This window comes from Cherax quadricarinatus, chromosome 35 (assembly GCF_038502225.1).
Source record: "Cherax quadricarinatus isolate ZL_2023a chromosome 35, ASM3850222v1, whole genome shotgun sequence".
Taxonomy (NCBI): Eukaryota; Metazoa; Arthropoda; class Malacostraca; order Decapoda; family Parastacidae; genus Cherax; species Cherax quadricarinatus.
In genome coordinates, this window is record NC_091326.1 from 33,224,311 (window position 1) to 33,246,952 (window position 22,642).

Here is a 22,642-nt window from a genome sequence, read left to right on the forward strand (position 1 = left end):
GCTGGTGGTGGTGATGTTGCTGGTGGTGGTGGTGTTGCTGGTGGTGTTGCTGATGGTGGTGGTGTTGCTGGTGGTGGTGGTGTTGCTGGTGGTGGTGGTGTTGCTGGTGGTGGTGGTGTTGCTGGTGGTGGTGGTGTTGCTGGTGGTGTTGCTGGTGGTGTTGCTGGTGGTGTTGCTGGTGGTGGTGGTGTTGCTGGTGGTGTTGCTGGTGGTGTTGCTGGTGGTGGTGGTGTTGCTGGTGGTGTTAGTGCTGCTGCTACTGGTGTCCTTAATTGAGACTGGCCAATTATTTATTTGTTTCCATGCGTTGTTTTTATTTTGTCATGACCCGCAAGAGTATGTGTCAAGTTGTTGGTTAGAGGAGATGAAGCGGTGTTCTCCTCATCTCTGAAACTGTTGGTTTTTGACTGTCAGTTTCGTTGAGTTTCGTTCAGTACGGTAAAACTTCGGAAAATAAAGTTTATGTTGTATGATCGAAGTAAACCTTCACTAGTGCAGTTATTAGTGAATGATGCAGTGTAGGGGAGTATTATTGGCAGGTGGTAACCGCTGCTCTAGCTAGCCACACCAGGGCGGTTCATCCCCTCCTCTATCTCCCCCAACTCCCCACCTCCGCCAAGGCGCCGCCCAACCTTTTTGGGAAGTCAGTCCCCGGTGTGCGGGTACTCCCCGCTGGCCAATCACAATCCCTCATGCTAACCAGAGGGACGCGGTGTCCAATGAATACCTCCAGAGCGGTTGCAAGCGGGTGACCACAGCCATTGATTTGGCTGCGGTCCTGCCGCCACTACCTCTGGTGAAGCCTCAGTACCAGCTGGGGTGAGCGGGAGTGCTGGCTTTACTGTTTTCAACAACACTTTTATTATATTATTAACCCAGGAGGGTTAATATCGCTAGAAAACCAAGTAGTGTGAATGACTGTAGCTGGCGTCCGTATGTCCTCTCTCCTAAGATGCCTTCCTACTAACACCTAGCCATCTATTTTCACTGCTAGGTGAGCAGGTGTCAGCCTACTTGACCGGTCCACCCCGCCAGGGGACCAAACCCTGCTCCTTTCGGTTGTGAGTCGAACGCCCTACCACCGAGCTAGGGACGCTCGCCACATTTACCATGGAAACAGTACTACCCGTGCAGTACAATGGTAACAATAGTGTTAGTGAGAAGTTGTCACCAGCCACAATCCTCGACACCAAATTGGAAAGCAATCTTACAGAATTGCGGAGGTATGTGCGGGAGAAGCTACGTAGCGGAGTGTACAGGCTGACTACAGACAGACGTGGAAGATCCAAGGTGTGGGAGCACTTCAGGATGGTCCTAGATGAGCAGGGTAACCTGGTAGGTTACGCTGGTTGTATGTACTGTATGGATGTACTCAGACATGACCCACACATCTCTGGTACCTCGTCACTCATCAGTCACCTAAGAACTTGTTCAGCTGCTGGTGTGCTCCCAGCTCACGCTATGATGATCCCTGAAGTGCACGTTAAGGAAGAAGTACTGGAAGAGTCGCGTAATAATGAGGAATGGGATATATTCACACGTACTACTGATATATGTGCCGAGTATGTCGCCAATGATATGTTATCATACCAGTGTCTCACTGGTAATGGTTTCAGAAAGCTAGCACAGTTCATGGTGGATTGTGGAGCTATGCATGGTAAATTTGAAGTAGACTCAGTGCTGCCTTCAACAGCAACCGTAGCCAAGCGGGTTTGTGCTCGGGCAGGAGAGGAGAGGCTCAAGCTAAGGGCAGCTTTGTGCCCACGTCTCCTCCACGGCTCAGCCGTCACCCTGCACACACTTACTGCTGACAGGCACTCGCACCTCATCGCACTCACAGTGCACTATGTTAAAGACTGTAGTGTGGGAACAGACTTTCTCGGAGTGTGTGATTTCAGTGGTGATGCCCCGACGAAAATGAAAGACGAGGTGTTACGTTTCCTAGGAAAATTTGGTTTTGAAACAACGCCAGAGAGAATGACGCTCATAACAAGTGGTGAGAGTCCATTAAATGCTAAGTGGAAAGAGGCGACTATGATCAAGAGTTTTTCATATATGATAAACCAATCAGTCAACCAGTTACTTAAACAAGATAATCAAACCGCAAAAGAAATTTCAATAAATTTAGAAAAATTCAGAGAAATTATCCGGCTTATTAACAGAGAAAATATGAAGGTGTCAAAACTGTTGGAAATGGATCTCGTCAACAGTGAGACTGATTGGAGAGATACTTTGAAGATGGTAGAGAGGGTATGTAGAGCACGCAGCGAGTTGTTGACTGTGATACAAGAGCAGAGACTGAGAGAGTCTCTCAGCACGGAGAGTGAGGGACAAATGCGCCATCTTATTACTCTATTGAGCCCATTCAAGACTGCTGTTGAAGACATGGAATGTTGTGAGGTGGCTACACTGCACAAGGTGGTGCCTTGGTTGGTTCATCTCCGTGATACTTGTGCCTGCAGTGATGGTGATACTGGTGCCTTGGTCATACTGAAAGAGGCAATGATGCGAACCCTTGACCAGAATGAAGATCTTCACCTACTTCACAAAGTTGCCGTATTTTTTAACCCGCGTATGAACAGCCTACGAACAATATCCCAAGAAGACAGAGAGTTAGTGCGTAAGGAAGTTAAACGTTTAGCTCAGGCTTATATTGAGATCAGTGAACCACGTAGGAAGAAAGCTAAACAGGAGAGCAGTCCCCTGTCATACCTGGAGGACGAGGAGCAACACCAAGACGAGGAGAGTGTTGCAGAGCGAGAGATCCTGCTCTACACTATTATGAAGGACTATACTGACTCTGACAACTTGTTACTGTGGTGGCAGCATAACTCTACAATGCTGCCTCTCCTAGCAGCGGTGGCCAGGAAGGTTCTGGCCATACCCGCTTCCACTACACCCACTGCCCACTTCAGCAAGATTGTGAGAAAAATTAAAGACCTGGGGTCATCCTGGGGCAATGAGCACAGTATTGATGACCTAGTGTTCTTACATTCAAGACTTTCTCGCTTGTCAGCAAACATTGAAGTCAACAACAAAAGTAGTTCCGGTAAGTAGGCTATAATTATATGTAATAATTGTGAATTATGATCCACACACACACACACACACACACACACACACACACACACACACACACACACACAAACACACACAGCAGTGGTTCACAGGTCTACAAAGAGACCTGGACTGGCTGGATGTGTGGTCCAGAAACTGGCTCCTAGAATTTAACCCCGCCAAATGCAAAGTCATGAAGATCGGAGGAGGGCAAAGAAGACCGCAGACAGAGTATAGGCTAGGTGGCCAAAGGCTGCAAATCTCATTCAAGGAGAAAGACCTAGGAGTGAGTATAATACCAAGTACATCGACAGAAGTACACATTAACCAGATAACTGCTGCGGCATATGGGCACTTGGCAAACCTCAGAATAGCGTTCCGGTACCTCAGTAAGGAATCGTTCAAGACTTTATACACTGTGTACGTCAGGCCCATACTGGAGTGCGCAGCACCAGTTTGGAACCCACACCTGGTCAAACACGTCAACAAGGCTAGTTCCAGAGCTAAGGGAAATGTCCTATGAAGAAAGGTTAAGGGAAATTGGTCTGACAACACTGGAGGACAGGAGGGTCAGGGGAGATATGATAACGACATACAAAATACTGCATGGAATAGACAAGGTGGACAGAGACAGGATGTTCCAGAGATGGGACACAAACAAGGGGTCACAACTGGAAGCTGAAGACACAGATGAGTCAAAGGGATGTTAGGAAGTATTTCTTCAGTCATAGAGCAATTAGGAAATGGAGTAGTCTGGCAAGCGATGTAGTGGAGGCAGGAACTATACATAGTTTTAAGACGAGGTATGATAAAGCTCATGGAGCAGGGGGAGAGAGGACCTAGTAGCGGTCTGTGAAGAGGTGGGGCCAGGAGCTGAGTCTCGACCCCTGCAACCACAATTAGGTGAGTATACACACACACACACACACACACACACACTGCAGCATACGGGCGCCTAGCAAACCTAAGAACAGCATTCCGACATCTCTATAAGAAATTGTTCAGGACCGTGTACACCGTGTACATTAGGGCTATATTGGAGTATGGAACCCACACCTAGCCAAACACGTAAGGAAACTAGAGAAAGTGCAAAGGTTTGCAACAAGACTAGTCTCGAGCTAAGGGGTATATTCTTCGAGAAGAGGTTAAGGGAAATCGACCTGACGACACTGGAAGAAAAGAGAGATAGGGGGGATGATAACGACATATAAAATACTAAGAGGAATCGACAAGGTGGACAGAGACAGGATGTTCCAGAGATGGGACAAAGCAACAAGGGGACACAGTTGGAAGTTCATGACTCAGATGAATCACAGGGATGTTAGGGAGTATTTCTTCAGTTAAAGAGTTGTCAGGAAGTGGAATAGCCTAGGAAGTGACCTAGTAGTGACCAGCGAAGAGGCAGGACCAGGAGCTATGAATCGACCCCTGCAACCACAACTAGATGAGTACACTCAGAGAATTGACAAGGTGGACAAGGACAGAATGTTTCAGAGATGGGATTCAGAAACAAGGGGACACAACTCGAAGTTGAAAACTCAGATGAGTCACAAGGATGTTAGGAAGTAGTCTTCGGCCTGAGACTTGTCAGGAAGTGGTAGAGGAAAGATCCATACATAGCTTTAGAAGAGGTATGATAAGTGTTTTGAAGCCAGGGGAGAGTTAACCTAGTAACGACCAGTGAAGAACAAGAGGCGGGGGCCAGGAGCCTGAACTAGGTCCCTAAGAGCTACATATAGGTGAACACTCTTCTTGCTGAATAAGGCAAGCGAAAATTTGTGCATGCAATAATTTCGCAAAGATCATTCTTAAATTAACGAAAAAAAATATATATTTCATTGTTTTTGTTTAGTATTAATTATTGTAAACTTATCTAAAATATATTCAGTTGGATTAGGATAAATTAAATTACGCTTATTATAATAAGGTTAGGAAAGTTTTCTAAGGATCTTTTGGAACAAAATTATTAATTTTTACATTAACATAAACGAAAAAAATATATCTTTAAACGTATAAGAGATCATTTTAGAAAGAACTTAATTTTAAACGAGTTCCTGCTAATTGACAAGTTTTACTTATTCGGCACGACATATATATATATATATATATATATATATATATATATATATATATATATATATATATATATATATATATATATATATATATATATATTAATGGTGGCAAACCGGTATTCATTGTTACAATAATCTTGAAAATAATTTTGAACCTTACGCAACTAATACACAGTTTCTTGTCTTGATGTCAAAATGACTAAATTTATATTGATTTAAGATAAGTTGGGTAAGTTTAATCCGAATTTTATTGCTGAACGTTAAGTTTAACAAGCTTAGTATCTGATGCAGTTATTTTTGGTGCAAATTTCAAAGTTTGTGTACGAGCTTATAACAACAGTCACTGCGTCAGAGAAACTTGTCAACATTATGTTCCACTAGGCACTCATTTTTTTCCAAAAGACATTCTTGTCTACTTCTACTTGGCCTATTTGGGAATCGAACCCTGGCACGATAGAGAATCAAATGCTTTTCCGCCGCTCAATCGCTAGTGCACTCAGCTCACACACTGAGGTCCAGAGTTCGAATCTCCGGCACGGCTAGAAAATATTAGGGACGTGTTTCCATAAGACACCTGCTGTCCCTGTTCACCCATCAGTATAAAATGGGTACCTGGATGTCAGTCGACTGGTGTGGGTCACATATAGTAGTATGTCACTGATGTTAGCTTGGACTGTATAACTTGTACATGTTTACCTGGAGTTTACCTGAAGAGAGTTCCGGGGGTAAACGCCCCCGCGGCCCGGTCTGTGACCAGGCCTCCTGGTGGATCAGAGCCTGATCAACCAGGCTGTTACTGCTGGCTGCACGCAAACCAACGTACGAGCCACAGCCCGGCTGGTCAGGAACTGACTTTAGGTGCTTGTCCAGTGCCAGCTTGAAGACTGCCAGGGGTCTGTTGGTAATCCCCCTTATGTGTGCTGGGAGGCAGTTGAACAGTCTCGGGCCCCTGACACTTATTGTATGGTCTCTTAACGTGCTAGTGACACCCCTGCTTTTCATTGGGGGGATGTTGCATCGTCGGCCAAGTCTTTTGCTTTCGTAGTGAGTGATTTTCGAGTGCAAGTTCGGTACTAGTCCCTCTAGGATTTTCCAGGTGTATATAATCATGTATCTCTCCCTCCTGCATTCCAGGGAATACAGGTTTAGGAACCTCAAGTGCTCCCAGTAATTGAGGTGTTTTATCTCCGTTATGCGCGCCGTGAAGGTTCTCTGTACATTTTCTAGGTCAGCAATTTCACCTGCCTTGAAAGGTGCTGTTAGTGTGCAGCAATATTCCAGCCTAGATAGAACAAGTGACCTGAAGAGTGTCATCATGGGCTTGGCCTCCCTAGTTTTGAAGGTTCTCATTATCCATCCTGTCATTTTTCTAGCAGATGCGATTGATACAATGTTATGGTCCTTGAAGGTGAGATCCTCCGACATGATCACTCCCAGGTCTTTGACGTTGGTGTTTCGCTCTATTTTGTGGCCAGAATTTGTTTTGTACTCTGATGAAGATTTAATTTCCTCGTGTTTACCATATCTGAGTAACTGAAATTTCTCATCGTTGAACTTCATATTGTTTTCTGCAGCCCACTGAAAGATTTGGGTGATGTCCGCCTGGAGCCTTGCAGTGTCTGCAATGGAAGACACTGTCATGCAGATTCGGGTGCCATCTGCAAAGGAAGACACGGTGGTGTGGCTGACATCCTTGTCTATGTCGGATATGAGGATGAGGAACAAGATGGGAGCGAGTACTGTGCCTTGTGGAACAGAGCTTTTCACCGTAGCTGCCTCGGACTTTACTCTGTTGACGACTACTCTCTGTGTTTACCTGGAGTTTACCTGGAGAGAGTTTCGGGGGTCAACGCCCCCGCGGCCCGGTCTGTGACCAGGCCTCCTGGTGGATCAGCGCCTGATCAACCAGGCTGTTGCTGCTGGCTGCACGCAAACCAACGTACGAGCCACAGCCCGGCTGATCAGGAACTGACTTTAGGTGCTTGTCCAGTGCCAGCTTGAAGACTGCCAGGGGTCTGTTGGTAATCCCCCTTATGTGTGCTGGGAGGCAGTTGAACAGTCTCGGGCCCCTGACACTTATTGTATGGTCTCTTAACGTGCTAGTGACACCCCTGCTTTTCATTGGGGGGATGGTGCATCGTCTGCCAAGTCTTTTGCTTTCGTAGTGAGTGATTTTCGTGTGCAAGTTCGGTACTAGTCCCTCTAGGATTTTCCAGGTGTATATAATCATGTATCTCTCCCTCCTGCGTTCCAGGGAATACAGGTTTAGAAACCTCAAGCGCTCCCAGTAATTGAGGTGTTTTATCTCCGTTATGCGCGCCGTGAAAGTTCTCTGTACATTTTCTAGGTCGGCAATTTCACCTGCCTTGAAAGGTGCTGTTAGAGTGCAGCAATATTCCAGCCTAGATAGAACAAGTGACCTGAAGAGTGTCATCATGGGCTTGGCCTCCCTAGTTTTGAAGGTTCTCATTATCCATCCTGTCATTTTTCTAGCAGATGCGATTGATACAATGTTATGGTCCTTGAAGGTGAGATCCTCCGACATAATCACTGCCAGGTCTTTGACGTTGGTGTTTCGCTCTATTTCGTGGCCAGAATTTGTTTTGTACTCTGATGAAGATTTATTTTCCTCATGTTTACCATATCTGAGTAATTGAAATTTCTCATCGTTGAACTTCATATTGTTTTCTGCAGCCCACTGAAAGATTTGGTTGATGTCCGCCTGGAGCCTTGCAGTGTCTGCGATGGAACACACTGTCATGCAGATTCGGGTGTCATCTGCAAAGGAAGACACGGTGCTGTGGCTGACATCCTTGTCTATGTCGGATATGAGGATGAGGAACAAGATGGGAGCTAGTACTGTGCCTTGTGGAACAGAGCTTTTCACCGTAGCTGCCTCGGACTTTACTCTGTTGACGACTACTCTCTGTGTTCTGTTAGTGAGGAAATTATAGATCCATCGACCGACTTTTCCTGTTATTCCTTTAGCGCGCATTTTGTGCGCTATTACGCCATGGTCACACTTGTCGAAGGCTTTTGCAAAGTCTGTATATATTACATCTGCATTCTTTTTGTCTTCTAGTGCATTTAGGACCTTGTCGTAGTGATCCAGTAGCTGAGACAGACAGGAGCGACCTGTTCTAAACCCATGTTGCCCTGGGTTGTGTAACTGATGGGTTTCTAGATGGGTGGTGATCTTGCTTCTTAGGACCCTTTCAAAGATTTTTATGATATGGGATGTTAGTGCTATTGGTCTGTAGTTCTTTGCTGTTGCTTTACTGCCCCCTTTGTGGAGTGGGGCTATGTCTGTTGTTTTTAGTAACTGAGGGACGACCCCCGTGTCCATGCTCCCTCTCCATAGGATGGAAAAGGCTCGTGATAGGGGCTTATTGCAGTTCTTGATGAACACAGAGTTCCATGAGTCTGGCCCTGGGGCAGAGTGCATGGGCATGTCATTTATCGCCTGTTCGAAGTCATTTGGCGTCAGGATAACATCGGATAGGCTTGTGTTAATCAAATTTTGTGGCTCTCTCATAAAAAATTCATTTTGATCTTCGACTCTCAGTCTGGTTAGCGGCTTGCTAAAAACTGAGTCATATTGGGACTTGAGTAGCTCACTCATTTCCTTGCTGTCATCTGTGTAGGACCCATCTTGTTTAAGTAGGGGCCCAATACTGGGCGTTGTTCTCGATTTTGATTTGGCATAGGAGAAGAAATACTTTGGGTTTCTTTCGATTTCATTTATAGCTTTTAGTTCTTCCCGCGATTCCTGACTCCTAAAGGATTCTTTTAGCTTAAGTTCGATGCTTGCTATTTCTCTGACCAGTGTCTCCCTGCGCATTTCAGATATATTGACCTCTTTTAGCCGCTCTGTTATTCTTTTCCGTCGCCTGTAAAGGGAGCACCTGTCTCTTTCTATTTTACATCTACTCCTTTTTCTTAGAGGAATAAGCCTTGTGCATACATCGAGTGCCACCGAGTTAATCTGTTCTAGGCATAAGTTTGGGTCTGTGTTGCTTAGTATATCTTCCCAGCTTATATCGGTTAGGACTTGGTTTACTTGGTCCCACTTTATGTTTTTGTTATTGAAGTTGAATTTGGTGAATGCTCCCTCGTGACTAGTCTCATTTTGTCGGTCTGGGGCTCCTCGCATACATGTCTGAACCTCAATTATGTTGTGATCTGAGTATATTGTTTTTGATATGGTGACATTTCTTATCAGATCATCATTGTTAGTGAATATGAGGTCTAGTGTATTCTCCAGTCTAGTAGGCTCTATTATTTGCTGGTTTAAATTGAATTTTGTGCAGAGATTTAAAAGCTCGTGTGAGTGTGAGTTTTCATCAGAGCTGCCTCCTGGTGTTATTACTGCAACAATATTATTTGCTATATTCCTCCATTTTAGGTGCCTTAAGTTGAAATCCCCCAGGAGCAAGATGTTGGGTGCAGGAGCTGGAAGATTTTCCAGACAGTGGTCAATTTTTAACAGCTGTTCCTGGAATTGCTGGGATGTTGCATCCGGAGGCTTGTAGACTACCACAATGACTAGGTTTTGGTTCTCGACCTTTACTGCTAAAACTTCCACTACGTCATTTGAGGCATTAAGCAGTTCTGTGCAAACAAGTGACTCTGCAATGTACAGGCCAATGTACAGGAAATTATGTATCTATAGAAACAAAATATTATGATTTCCTTGCCATCCGATGGACAACATATGTTTCTAAGAGAGATTTTATTTAGATTATTAACCCCTGTCGTTTAATTATTCAGGAAAGCTAAACAATGTAACTTATTTCTTTGGGGTTCCTTTCATCTCTTCCCCATGATGCAACTCATAACATTGGGCAAGCAACCTAGTACCTACTTACTGCTGGACAAACAGAGGAAGCACCTACAGCAGGCCTACTGGCCCATGCTAGGCATGTTCAACTTACACCCACTCATGTACCTGTCTAAGCTATGCAAGGTTCTGGCATCAATATCCCCTTTATACATTCTTGTCTTCTATATGTACAATTCAGTCATATCTCCTCTAATTCTGTGCCTTCTCAGAGTGTGCGGATTAAGTTCCCTCAGTCTATCCTCGTAAGAAAGATTTGATACATGGGATCAACTTCGTCATCATTCTCTGAGGACTCCTGTTATTTATACTTCCTGATATGAAGCCAAGAATGCTATTAGCTGTATTGGTTTTAGATTACTGCTAACCAGAACTCCTTTTTCGTAAATAGAGTGATTTTGATCAGTATTATTTATTCTCTTTTCCCAAGCTTAGTTCTTTGTATTTCTTTATATTAAAATGCATCTACTACGTGTGTGATTATTGTATCAACCAGACTTTCCTGTTGTGCTCTAGTGTCCTCATCAGAATTTATCTGATGGCCTATTTTGGTGTCATAGGCAAACTTGTTTATGTCGCTCTTTATTCCTTCATCAATGTCATTTATGTATACTGTGAACAACCATGTGTTCAATACTGATTCCAGTGGAACACCACTCGTGATGCATCTCCACTCTGATTTCACCCCATTTATGCAAATTCTGCTGCCTGTTGACCAATCATGCCTCTGTCCAGGAAATATTTCTCCCTCTAGTACCGTGTGCCTCTAGTTTCTTCAGCATTCTCTAGTGTGAAATTCTATCAAAGGCCTCACTGAAGTCCATATACACAATATCATATTCATTATCATACTCTACCATCTCGAATACCTCGGTGAAAAAAAAAATAGCGTATTCGAAAAACTGTGCTGAGATTCATTGATTAGTTAATGTTTTCCGAGGTGGCTTCGATTAGGTTCAGCATTTATTGATTCCATCGGTTTTCCCACAATGGAGATTAACTGGTCTATAATTCTAAGCTAAGGTCCTGTCTCCTGTTTTGTAGATAGCTGTCACATTTACCATTTTCCATTTATCTGGCATTCCGCCTGTTTGCAGTGATCTGTTGAAAACACTAGCCAATAAGTTAGCTAAGTTAAGAGAGATTTCGTTCGGATTTTTAACCCCGGAGGGTTAGCCACCCAGGATAACCCAAGAAAGTCAGTGCGTCATCGAGGACTGTCTAACTTATTTCCATTGGGGTCCTTAATCTTGTCCCCCAGGATGCGACCCACACCAGTCGACTAACACCCAGGTACCTATTTGCTGCTAGGTGAACAGGACAATAGGTGTAAGGAAACGTGTCGGAATTTCCACCCGCCGGGAATCGAACCCGGGCCCTCCGTGTGTGAAGCGGGAGCTGTAGCCACCGGGCCACCGGGCCACCTCCTTACATTCCTTGACAACCCTTGTGAACAGTTCATCTGGACCCAGAGATTTGTTTGGTTTTACTCTGTCTATTTGTCTGAGAAACATATCACTAGTAACTCTGAACTTCTATAGTTTATTTTTGTTTGGACCAATATAATTATTTATTTATGAAATGTTTCTATTACTGTACTGTGTAAAATTTGAGGGGAACTAAGTGTTAAGGATTGTATTTATTTGTCACTGACAGTCAACTGACCCGAATTACTTTAAAGTTGGCCTTTCTTGCCCCTAATCTTACTCCTGTAAATATGAAAGAAACCTTATGGTTGGACTTTGATTCCCTTACAACTTTAACTTCATAATCTCTTTTGTCTATCTTAATCCTTTTTAATCCTTTTGATTGAATATATTGGCTCATTAAGTATCCCTTTCCTCTTCTGATATGCTTGTAAAATCTCTCTCTTTAATCTGTTGTTTATTAATTGAGGGACATTTTTTTATCTAATCTTGCTATTTGGAACATACATTGCCTGGACAGCTCTTACTTTGCTTTGAAAAATATTGTGTTGGCAACCATCCCCACCAAGCTGACCAACAGGATAATCACTTGTCAGGTCACACCAGTAGACTCAACCAAGATAATCGCTTGTCAGGTCACACCAGTAGACTCAACCAAGATAATCACTTGTCAGGTCACACCAGTAGACTCAACCAAGATAATCGCTTGTCAGGTCACACCAGTAGACTCAACCAAGATAATCGCTTGTCAGGTCACACCAGTAGACTCAACCAAGATAATCGCTTGTCAGGTTACACCAGTAGACTCAACCAAGATAATCACTTGTCAGGTCACACCAGTAGACTCAACTAAGATAATCGCTTGTCAGGTCACACCAGTAGACTCAACCAAGATAATCGCTTGTCAGGTCACACCAGTAGACTCAACCAAGATAATCGCTTGTCAGGTCACACCAGTAGACTCAACCAAGATAATCGCTTGTCAGGTCACACCAGTAGACTCAACCAAGATAATCGCTTGTCAGGTCACACCAGTAGACTCAACCAAGATAATCACTTGTCAGGTCACACCAGTAGATTCAACCAAGATAATCGCTTGTCAGGTCACACCAGTAGACTCAACCAAGATAATCGCTTGTCAGGTCACACCAGTAGACTCAACCAAGATAATCGCTTGTCAGGTCACACCAGTAGACTCAACCAAGATAATCACTTGTCAGGTCACACCAGTAGACTCAACCAAGATAATCACTTGTCAGGTCACACCAGTAGACTCAACCAAGATAATCGCTTGTCAGGTCACACCAGTAGACTCAATCAAGATAATCGCTTGTCAGGTCACACCAGTAGATTCAACCAAGATAATCGCTTGTCAGGTCACACCAGTAGACTCAATCAAGATAATCGCTTGTCAGGTCACACCAGTAGACTCAACCAAGATAATCGCTTGTCAGGTCACACCAGTAGACTCAACCAAGATAATCGCTTGTCAGGTCACACCAGTAGACTCAACCAAGATAATCGCTTGTCAGGTCACACCAGTAGACTCAACCAAGATAATCACTTGTCAGGTCACACCAGTAGATTCAACCAAGATAATCGCTTGTCAGGTCACACCAGTAGACTCAACCAAGATAATCGCTTGTCAGGTCACACCAGTAGACTCAACCAAGATAATCGCTTGTCAGGTCACACCAGTAGACTCAACCAAGATAATCACTTGTCAGGTCACACCAGTAGACTCAACCAAGATAATCACTTGTCAGGTCACACCAGTAGACTCAACCAAGATAATCGCTTGTCAGGTCACACCAGTAGACTCAATCAAGATAATCGCTTGTCAGGTCACACCAGTAGATTCAACCAAGATAATCGCTTGTCAGGTCACACCAGTAGATTCAACCAAGATAATCGCTTGTCAGGTCACACCAGTAGACTCAACCAAAATAATCGCTTGTCAGGTCACACCAGTAGACTCAACCAAGATAATCCCTCTGACCTACAAAATCAACTAAAACTCAGCATTATTAATTAAAGATTCTATGTTAGCAAGAGCAAAGTTAAGCAGGTAATTTCGTCTAGTTTGTTCAGTCACAAACTGTTGTTTAAAACAATCCTGGAACAATCTAGAAAGTCAAATTACTCCAGTCAGTTCAGTTCAAGTTAAACTCTCCCTCTACTTAAAACAACATTTTTGTACCTAGATGCCTTAGTAATTTCGTTCCTTAATATTTACTGTGTTCTTTCGCTTGGGAGTCTATAAATCACCCCCAAAATTAGCTCTCCATGCCTTCGAGAAACTGTAGCAAATAGGCTCAGTGATTATCGATTCGTCTTTGTTTTCTTTCCACAGATTAGTTTTAGATGCTAAGGGCTGTTATCCTACCTCAGCTTATTTCAAAGCTTAGACCTATGTAAGACATACTACTTCCCCCAGGATGCGAGCCACAACAGTCAATAAGCACCCAGATACCTGTTTATTGCTAGGTAAGCAGGGAAAGCAGGTGTAAGGAAACATGCCCAACGTTTCCACCCATGCAGGAGATCGAACCACGAACACTCAGTATGTGAGTGGAGTGCACTACCTAAAGATATACATCGTCACTCCACCACCCTTCCTGCTGACCCTATCGGCATGGAATAATTTACAGTTATGTGGCAAACAGAAAACATTTCTCTATCTTTTAGGTTGAACCAGGTCTCTGTTATAGCAATAATATCAGTGCTTCCTACACATGCAGTTAATCTTAGCTCATCTATCTTATTTCTTATGCTCCTACAATTAGTGTAGAAAATATTAAGGGAGTCACTCTGTTGACCAGTTCCATTGCATTCATTACTAACTTTATGATGAAGAATATTTTTTGTTGAACATATCCCTGAAGTATCCTGGTAGATTTTGCATCGACCCCCTCAACAGAGTTGGCTTAGTTAATGCTACCACCTCTGCCCCAGAAAGACATATCCCATCCCTTCTATACATATCATGTTTCCCATAGAAATTTTCCTAATTGTCAATCAGTGGGATTACAAGTTCTTTTACAGTACTTGTCGAGCCAGCAACTAATACCAATTACCCTAGACATCCATTCATTGCCAGCTTATTTAGGTAAAATACTACATGTGACTGGGATTCCTCTCCTGAACCCAATGAGAGCTATAGATGGGATATACCTAACTAATGATGCTTGTCTGAGGCAGACAATGGGATGTTCTCATTACCTGACGTATTACCCAACCTTTTGACTGTCACCAACATCAGCTCCAGGGAAAGACACCCTCTGTCTCACCTTCCTATCCCTGTTTCAGGTGGCACTGACTGTATATTTTACCTGTAAGTCACCGACCACTAGGGTATGTTTACCTTTATTAGCAAAGGAACTGATGAAGCTTTTATCTTCATTGACCAAGGAGTTTCATAATTCCTGTAGGTCTTCGTCCAACCTTGGACGAAAACCTACTTACACTAGTGGATGGTACCACTGTGACCCCGCCCCCTCCTGCTTCACCTCATCTGACTACAGTATATAAGCCACGTCTTCGGCCTTATGCTATACTTTCTACAAGATTGATGGACTGAACACAACGACTCCAGGCTGAGGGACTGATTACCTCAAACTCCTCCTCTCCTTACACCTTTCCGCTTTGTATTGGACTGATGAAGCCACTGTGTGGCGAAACGTTTCTTCAATAAAGATTCCCATATGTTGCATAAGTCTCTCAATCTTCAACTTTGTCGGTTTTAAACCATTTATTACACCCTCCAGTGTGTACTGGTCGGTATCACCATACCAGTCCCTCCAGTGTGTACTGGTCGGTATCACCATACCAGTCCCTCCAGTGTGTACTGGTCGGTATCACCATACCAGTCCCTCCAGTGTGTACTGGTCGGTATCACCATACCAGTCCCTCCAGTGTGTACTGGTCGGTATCACCATACCAGTCCCTCCAGTGTGTACTGGTCGGTATCACCATACCAGTCCCTCCAGTGTGTACTGGTCGGTATCACCATACCAGTCCCTCCAGTGTGTACTGGTCGGTATCACCATACCAGTCCCTCCAGTGTGTACTGGTCGGTATCACCATACCAGTCCCTCCAGTGTGTACTGGTCGGTATCACCATACCAGTCCCTCCAGTGTGTACTGGTCGTTATCACCATACCAGTCCCTCCAGTGTGTACTGGCCGGTATCACCATACCAATCCCTCCAGTGTATACTGTCACACCCACCGCAGAGAGTACCATAAAAGCCACCTCCAGTAGAGTCATGGCTGCAGGTACTTGGAGGTGACTCGCCAGTCTTGACGTCGTTATAGCGGCTGGTCGGGAAAATTTGGTTGGTCGCGTTATTAGTGGGAAGAATATGTCGGTGTTGTGTCGTGTTGCTAATTTTTTGAGTTTTGGAGAACACTCTGCCCTTCGCATCGACCTGTAAAGACGAAATGAATAGAAGACTTATGTTGCAAGAAATTATTAATGATGGTATTGCACTGCAAGATTAAATATTCGCGATTGCAGATTCTATAAGCATGCAGGAAAACCCCACCAATAACCCATTTATGAACCCACTTATAACCTTACTAATAACCTCACTGATAGCCTCATTAATAACCCCACTGATAACCTCATTGACAACCCCACTGACAACCCCACTGATAACCCACACTTTCAGTACCTGTATCATCGTATATTCGATGGGTTTTTAAATCTAATAATAATAATAATAATAATAATAATAATAATAATAATAAAATAGGAATAATCTTTAAGAAAAATATTCTATTTTTTAGTTAACGCCCAACATGATGTAAGTTATCCCCGAAGAGTCTCTCTCCTCTTCTCTTTTTAGAGGACAACAGCGACACCGAGTTTGATTCTTTTACTTCGCAACAATAGTAACGTAGCCCAACAATGTTACAATTGACCTCCTGTGGAATCACTGACTAAACAGAGCTAAGAGTTCTCAGGATAGACTTGGTTTTATTTAGGAAAGGTGATGTGAATTAGGTTAGGTAAGGTTTGTCAGGAAACAGGACAAGTGCTTCCTGACGGGGGTCTTAGTTATTTGATGCTCCTCAGCTGGAGCCTTTGGTCATCTGACCGAGGCCTTCCACTGGCTTATGTGAATGTCCAGGTCATCTATGTATCCTGGTTTAGAGTAGGTTTATCTGGTCTGTATTGTATCTTCCATTATACTTAGCCCAACACACAGACAACATCAACTTCATTATGTGTAGTAGTGACTATACCCTACATGACCAAAATACTCTAGCTATATACTTGTCCAAACTTCCAACCACTACAGATATCAGTAGTAGAACTCAACACACAATACAGGATATAAATAACCATAATTTTAAACCTAGAAGATGATTGATCACGTTGACCCTGATCTAAACCTCCATAATCTGACACCCAATCAAAACCTATTGGAAAGTAACTGCCTTTATTACACAGCATCACAAGCCACCACTATCCTAAACAATGCTAAAAGTCTATCAGTACTAAACTACAACATCAGGTCCTTAAGCAAACACTATGATGACCTCCTAGCACTCCTTGAATCACTAAAGACACCCTTCTCCTGCATTATTCTTACTGAGACCTGGCTTAAGCAGGACACAATAGATATCTACCCTCTACCAGGATACACAGCAATTCACAACTGCAGAACAAACCAAGTTGGGGGTGGTATTGCAATCTATTACTCTAACCAATTATCTTGTCTTAGCACCACTTGCTTTAGTGATGAATATGGGGAATACATTTTTGCTAATTTTACTGTAAAAAACCTTAAGACGCCTATAACAATTGGTGCCATTTACCGGATACCTCAAACAAACATCCCAAATTTCAGTGAGAAATTAAAGTCACTAATAACAAACAGACAAATGAATAAGCACCACCTTCTCTTAGCTGGAGACTTCAACATCAACCTTGGCTTACTAGATGATCAGCCTGTAACTGATTTCATCAACAATATGAACAACACACTTCTCATACCAACAATAACTAAACCAACCAGGCTCACTGAGACAAGTGCAACCATAATAGACCACATATGGACCAATATACTAGCCCCCCTTAAATCAGGGATAATCACAGATAGCACTACAGACCACTACACTACCTTCCTCCTGACAAACATTAGTAAACCACCACTTGAATACAACAAAGTCTCATTTAGACTCCATGACGAGGCCTCAGTAAGGAAGTTCACAGCTGACCTAGAGACTGTTGATTGGCCTACAGAATTCTCCAAGGCCAATGGTATTGATGACTGGACAGACATCTTTCTTAACAAATTACTTAGACTATACAACAAACATTGTCCTATAAAAACAAAACAGATCACAAACAAACGGCTTGGTTGCCCATGGCTAACCAGCACCATTCTGAAATCCATTGACAAGAAACACCAATATGAAAAGCAATATAGACAGGGCTTAATACACAAAGATATTCTTAAACACTATTCATCAGCTCTCACCAAAGTAATAAAAAAGCCAAACAACTATACTACTCCAGTAGATCCACAGACACTAGAGGAGATATAAAAAAGACCTGGAAAACACTCTCTCAGATTCTAGGGACCCACAAACTGAGAAAAACCAAGAATATTGTCCTAACTAAACCTAATGAAACACCACTACATCCCACTGACACAGCTAACAAGATAAACGACTTCTTCTCAAACATAGGATCTAATCTCGCCAGTAAAATCCCACATACCAATGCCCATGCCGGGGACTACCTAGATGGAAATTTCCCTAATTCCTTCTATCTTGCACCAACTGAGCCCACGGAAGTCATTGAGATCATAAAGTCACTTAAAAATAACTCGGGGAATCTGTCTCATGTCCCACCATTACTGTACAAGCGAGCGGCCCATGTCCTTTCGCATGCTATTTCATTACTTTTTAACAAGTCAATAGAGACTAGCACATTCCTGAAACTACTCAAGATGGCAAGGGTTACACCAATACATAAAGGTGGTGACCCTACAGACTTAAACAACTATAGGCCAATATCTAACTTACCATTGCTATCCAAAATCTTTGAGAAACTTGTGCACAGGAGACTGTATTCATTTATAATGGCTCAAAACATACTCAACCCCTGCCAGTTTGGATTCAGGAAAAATAAAAGCACTAATGATGCAATCATAAAAATGCTAGATCTGCTTTACACAGCACTGGAAAATAAGGAATATCCACTAGGAATTTTTATTGACCTAAGAAAAGATTTTGACACAGTAAACCACGAAATCCTACTCCACAAACTTGACCACTACGGTATAAGAGGCCATGCGCTTGCTTATTTCAAATCTTACATTACTAATAGGTATCAGTACGTCACCATTAAAGACACAGCATCAGCAACACGGCCACTTGATACTGGAGTTCCGCAGGGAAGTGTCCTTGGTCCCCTGCTCTTCCTCATATACATCAATGACCTACCAAACGTATCCCAACACCTAAAACCCATTCTCTTTGCTGATGACACGACTTATGTCATCTCTCACCCTAATCTTGCCACCCTTAACACCATTGTGAATGAGGAGCTGACTAAAATATCGACTTGGATGACAGCCAACAAACTTACGCTTAACACTGACAAAACTTACTATATTATGTTTGGTAGCAGAGCAGGAGATGCACAAATTAACATTAAGATTGACAACACTCTAATTACCAGAAATAATGGGGGAAAATTCTTAGGCTTATACCTTGACAATAACCTGAATTTCAGCACCCATATCCAGCATATAGCCAAAAAAGTATCCAAAACGGTTGGGATCCTCTCCAAGATACGATACTACGTGCCGCAAAATGCCCTTCTCACACTATACCACTCACTTATTTATCCATACCTCACCTATGCTATTTGTGCTTGGGGATCAACTGCAGCAACACACCTAAAGCCAATAATAACCCAACAAAAAGCTGCAGTAAGAATAATCACTAAATCCCATCCCTGGCAGCACATCCCCCCACTCTTCAAAGATCTAAACTTACTCCCAGTTCAGTACATCCACACTTACTACTGTGCAATCTATATCTACAGGGCCTTAAACTCTAATATCAACCTTGACCTTAAACGCTTTCTTGATAGTTGTGACAGAACCCACAGGCATAACACCAGAAACAAACATCTCTACGACATTCCCCGTGTCCGACTAAACCTTTACAAAAATTCAATGTATGTCAAAGGCCCTAAAATCTGGAATACTCTACCTGAGAACTCTAGAACTGCAGACACATTCATCACCTTCAAAACTACCATTAGAAAACATCTTATCTCCCTGATACACCCCGTCAACTAACTTCACGAATACCACCTGGTGGTTCACACTTACACTCGCACACTCATTTGACCATAAACAGAAATATTAATCTCAGTCTTAATATAATGAATCCTGTGATACTCCAATACTGAAACTATATACTGTGCCAAAACAAAAGCATTCACACTGCTAAACTCACAAAATAGTATTTAGTCGCTTAGCCATAATACCAACTTACCTCATAATTTGTAATATTTTACATTTAAGAATAAAACTAAGTATGCCCGAAATGCCTAGCCATGCTAAGCGTTCTAGTGGTACACTCTGTAATCTCAATTTTACTACATGTTAAACCAAACAATAACCAAATTTCTGTAAACTCAGCATTGTAATCCTTATAGAGAATAAACTTTGAATTTGAATTTGAATTTGAAAATATAAATTTATTGAATAATCTGAATGATAATAATACATTTCTTCAGATATTGATTGTACCATTGCAGATGGGTGATGGATGGCGTGGAAGGCAGCAGAGGTAAGAGCAGGAACAGCAGAAACAGAGGCAGCAGGAGCAGCAGAGAGTACATCAGAAGTGGTAGCAGAGCAAGAAACAACAGCACCAGCAAAGGCAGTACCAGTACCGGTAGCAGAATCAGTATTGGCAGCAGTACCAGCAGAGGCAGTAGCAGCAGCACCAACAGAGGCAGTAGTAGCAGCACCAGAGGAGGCAGAAGCAGCAGCACTAGTACCGGCAGCAGCACGAGTAGAGGCAGTATCATCAGTACCAGCAGAGGCAGTAGCAGCAGCACCAGCAGAGACAGTAGAAGCACCACCAGTACCGGCAGTAGCACCAGCAGACGCAGTAGCACCAGCACCAGCACCAGCACCAGCAGAGACAGTAGCAGCAGCACCAGCAGAGGCAGTAGCAGTAGCACCAGCAGAAGCAGTAGCAACAGCACCGGTGCCGGCAGCAGCAAACGCGGCAGGACCAGCAGAGGAAGAAGTAGCAGCAGCAGAGGTAGCAGCACCATCAGATGCAGCACCAGCAGCAGATGCAACACCAGCAGCAGATGCAGCACCAGCAGCAGATGCAGCACCAACAGCAGAGGCAGCACCAGCAACATCTACCAGGGTGTGACGTCTTCTTTCACTACTTTCAACTCTGCTTTCTAATCAACACATTCTCTCCAGCAGAGGTCGAGGTCTTCAGTATATGTGAAGACGATTCTTGAAGCTGTTGGTTTACCTGGATTTACCTGGAGAGAGTTCCGGGGGTCAACGCCCCCGCGGCCAAGTCTGTGACCAGGCCTCCTTAGGTCAGTGTCCCAGGATGCGACCCACACCAGTCGACTAACACCCAGGTACCCATTTTACTGATGGGGAACATAGACAACAGGTGGAAAGAAGCACGTCCAATGTTTCTACTCTGGCTGGGAATCGAACCCAGGCCCTCGCCGTGTGAAGCGAGAGCGATAACCACCAGGCCAGGGAGAGTAAGACAAGTGTTGCAGCTGTTGGTACCTTCACTTCCTGCAGGGAGAGTAAGACAAGTGTTGCAGCTGCTGGAACCTTTACTTCCTGCAGGAAGAGTAAGACAAGTGTCGCAGCTGTTGGTACCTTTACTTCCTGCAGGGAGAGTAAGACAAGTGTTGCAGCTGTTGGTACCTTTACTTCCTGCAGGAAGAGTAAGACAAGTGATGCAGCTGTTGGTACCTTCACTTCCTGCAGGAAGAGTAAGACAAGGGTTGCAGCTGTTGGTACCTTCACTTTCTGCAGGAAGAGTAAGACAAGTGTTGCAGCTGTTGGTATCTTTACTTCCTGCAGGGAGAGTAAGACAAGTGTTGCAGCTGTTGGTACCTTCACTTCCTGCATGAAGAGTAAGACAATTGTTGCAGCTGTTGGTACCTTCCTGCAGGGAGGGTAACATGAGTGTTGCAGCTGTTGGTACCTTCCTGCAGGGAGGGTAACATGAGTGTTGCAGCTGTTGGTACCTTCACTTCCTGCAGGAAGAGTAAAACAAGTGTTGCAGCTGTTGGTATCTTTACTTCCTGCAGGAAGAGTAAGACAACTGTTGCAGCTGTTGGTATCTTTACTTCCTGCAGGAAGAGTAAGACAAGTGTTGCAGCTGTTGGTACCTTCACTTCCTGCAGGAAGAGTAAGACAAGTGTTGCAGCTGTTGGTACCTTCACTTCCTGCAGGAAGAGTAAGACAAGTGTTGCAGCTGTCGGTACCTTCACTTCCTGTAGGAAGAGTTAGACAAGTGTTGCAGCTGTTGGTACCTTTGCTTCCTGCAGGGAGAGTAAGACAAGTGTTGCAGCTGTTGGTACCTTCACTTCCTGCAGGGAGAGTAAGACAAGTGTTGCAGCTGTTGGCACCTTCCTGCAGGGAGGGTAACATGAGTGTTGCAGCTGTTGGTACCTTCACTTCCGGCAGGAAGAGGAAGACAAGGGTTGCAGCTGTTGGTACCTTCACTTCCTGCAGGAAGAGTAAGACAAGTGTTGCAGCTGTTGGTATCTTTACTTCCTGCAGGAAGAGTAAGACAAGTGTTGCAGCTGCTGGTACCTTTACTTCCTGCAGGAAGAGTAAGACAAGTGTCGCAGCTGTTGGTACCTTTACTTCCTGCAGGGAGAGAAAGACAAGTGTTGCAGCTGTTGGTACCTTTACTTCCTGCAGGAAGAGTAAGACAAGTGTTGCAGCTGTTGGTACCTTCACTTCCTGCAGGAAGAGTAAGACAAGGGTTGCAGCTGTTGGCACCTTCACTTCCTGAAGGAAGAGTAAGACAAGTGTTGCAGCTGTTGGTATCTTTACTTCCTGCAGGGAGAGTAAGACAAGTGTTGCAGCTGTTGGTACCTTCACTTCCTGCAGGAAGAGTAAGACAATTGTTGCAGCTGTTGGTACCTTCCTGCAGGGAGAATAAGACAAGTGTTGCAGCTGCTGGTACCTTCCTGCAGGGAGG

At 43.8% G+C, this 22,642-nt stretch overlaps 1 protein-coding gene across 1 annotated transcript; it reads left to right on the top strand.

Annotated features, from left to right (window-relative positions):
* Positions 1–629: 629 nt before the first annotated feature.
* On the top strand, positions 630–21,985 carry LOC128695211 (transposable element Hobo transposase). Its single transcript, XM_053785729.2, has 2 exons — positions 630–3,049; positions 20,190–21,985. The coding sequence occupies exons 1-2, from the start codon at positions 1,111–1,113 to the stop codon at positions 20,195–20,197; spliced, it is 1,947 nt and encodes a 648-aa protein (XP_053641704.1). The 5' UTR covers positions 630–1,110; the 3' UTR covers positions 20,198–21,985.
* The last annotated feature ends 657 nt before the right edge of the window (positions 21,986–22,642 follow it).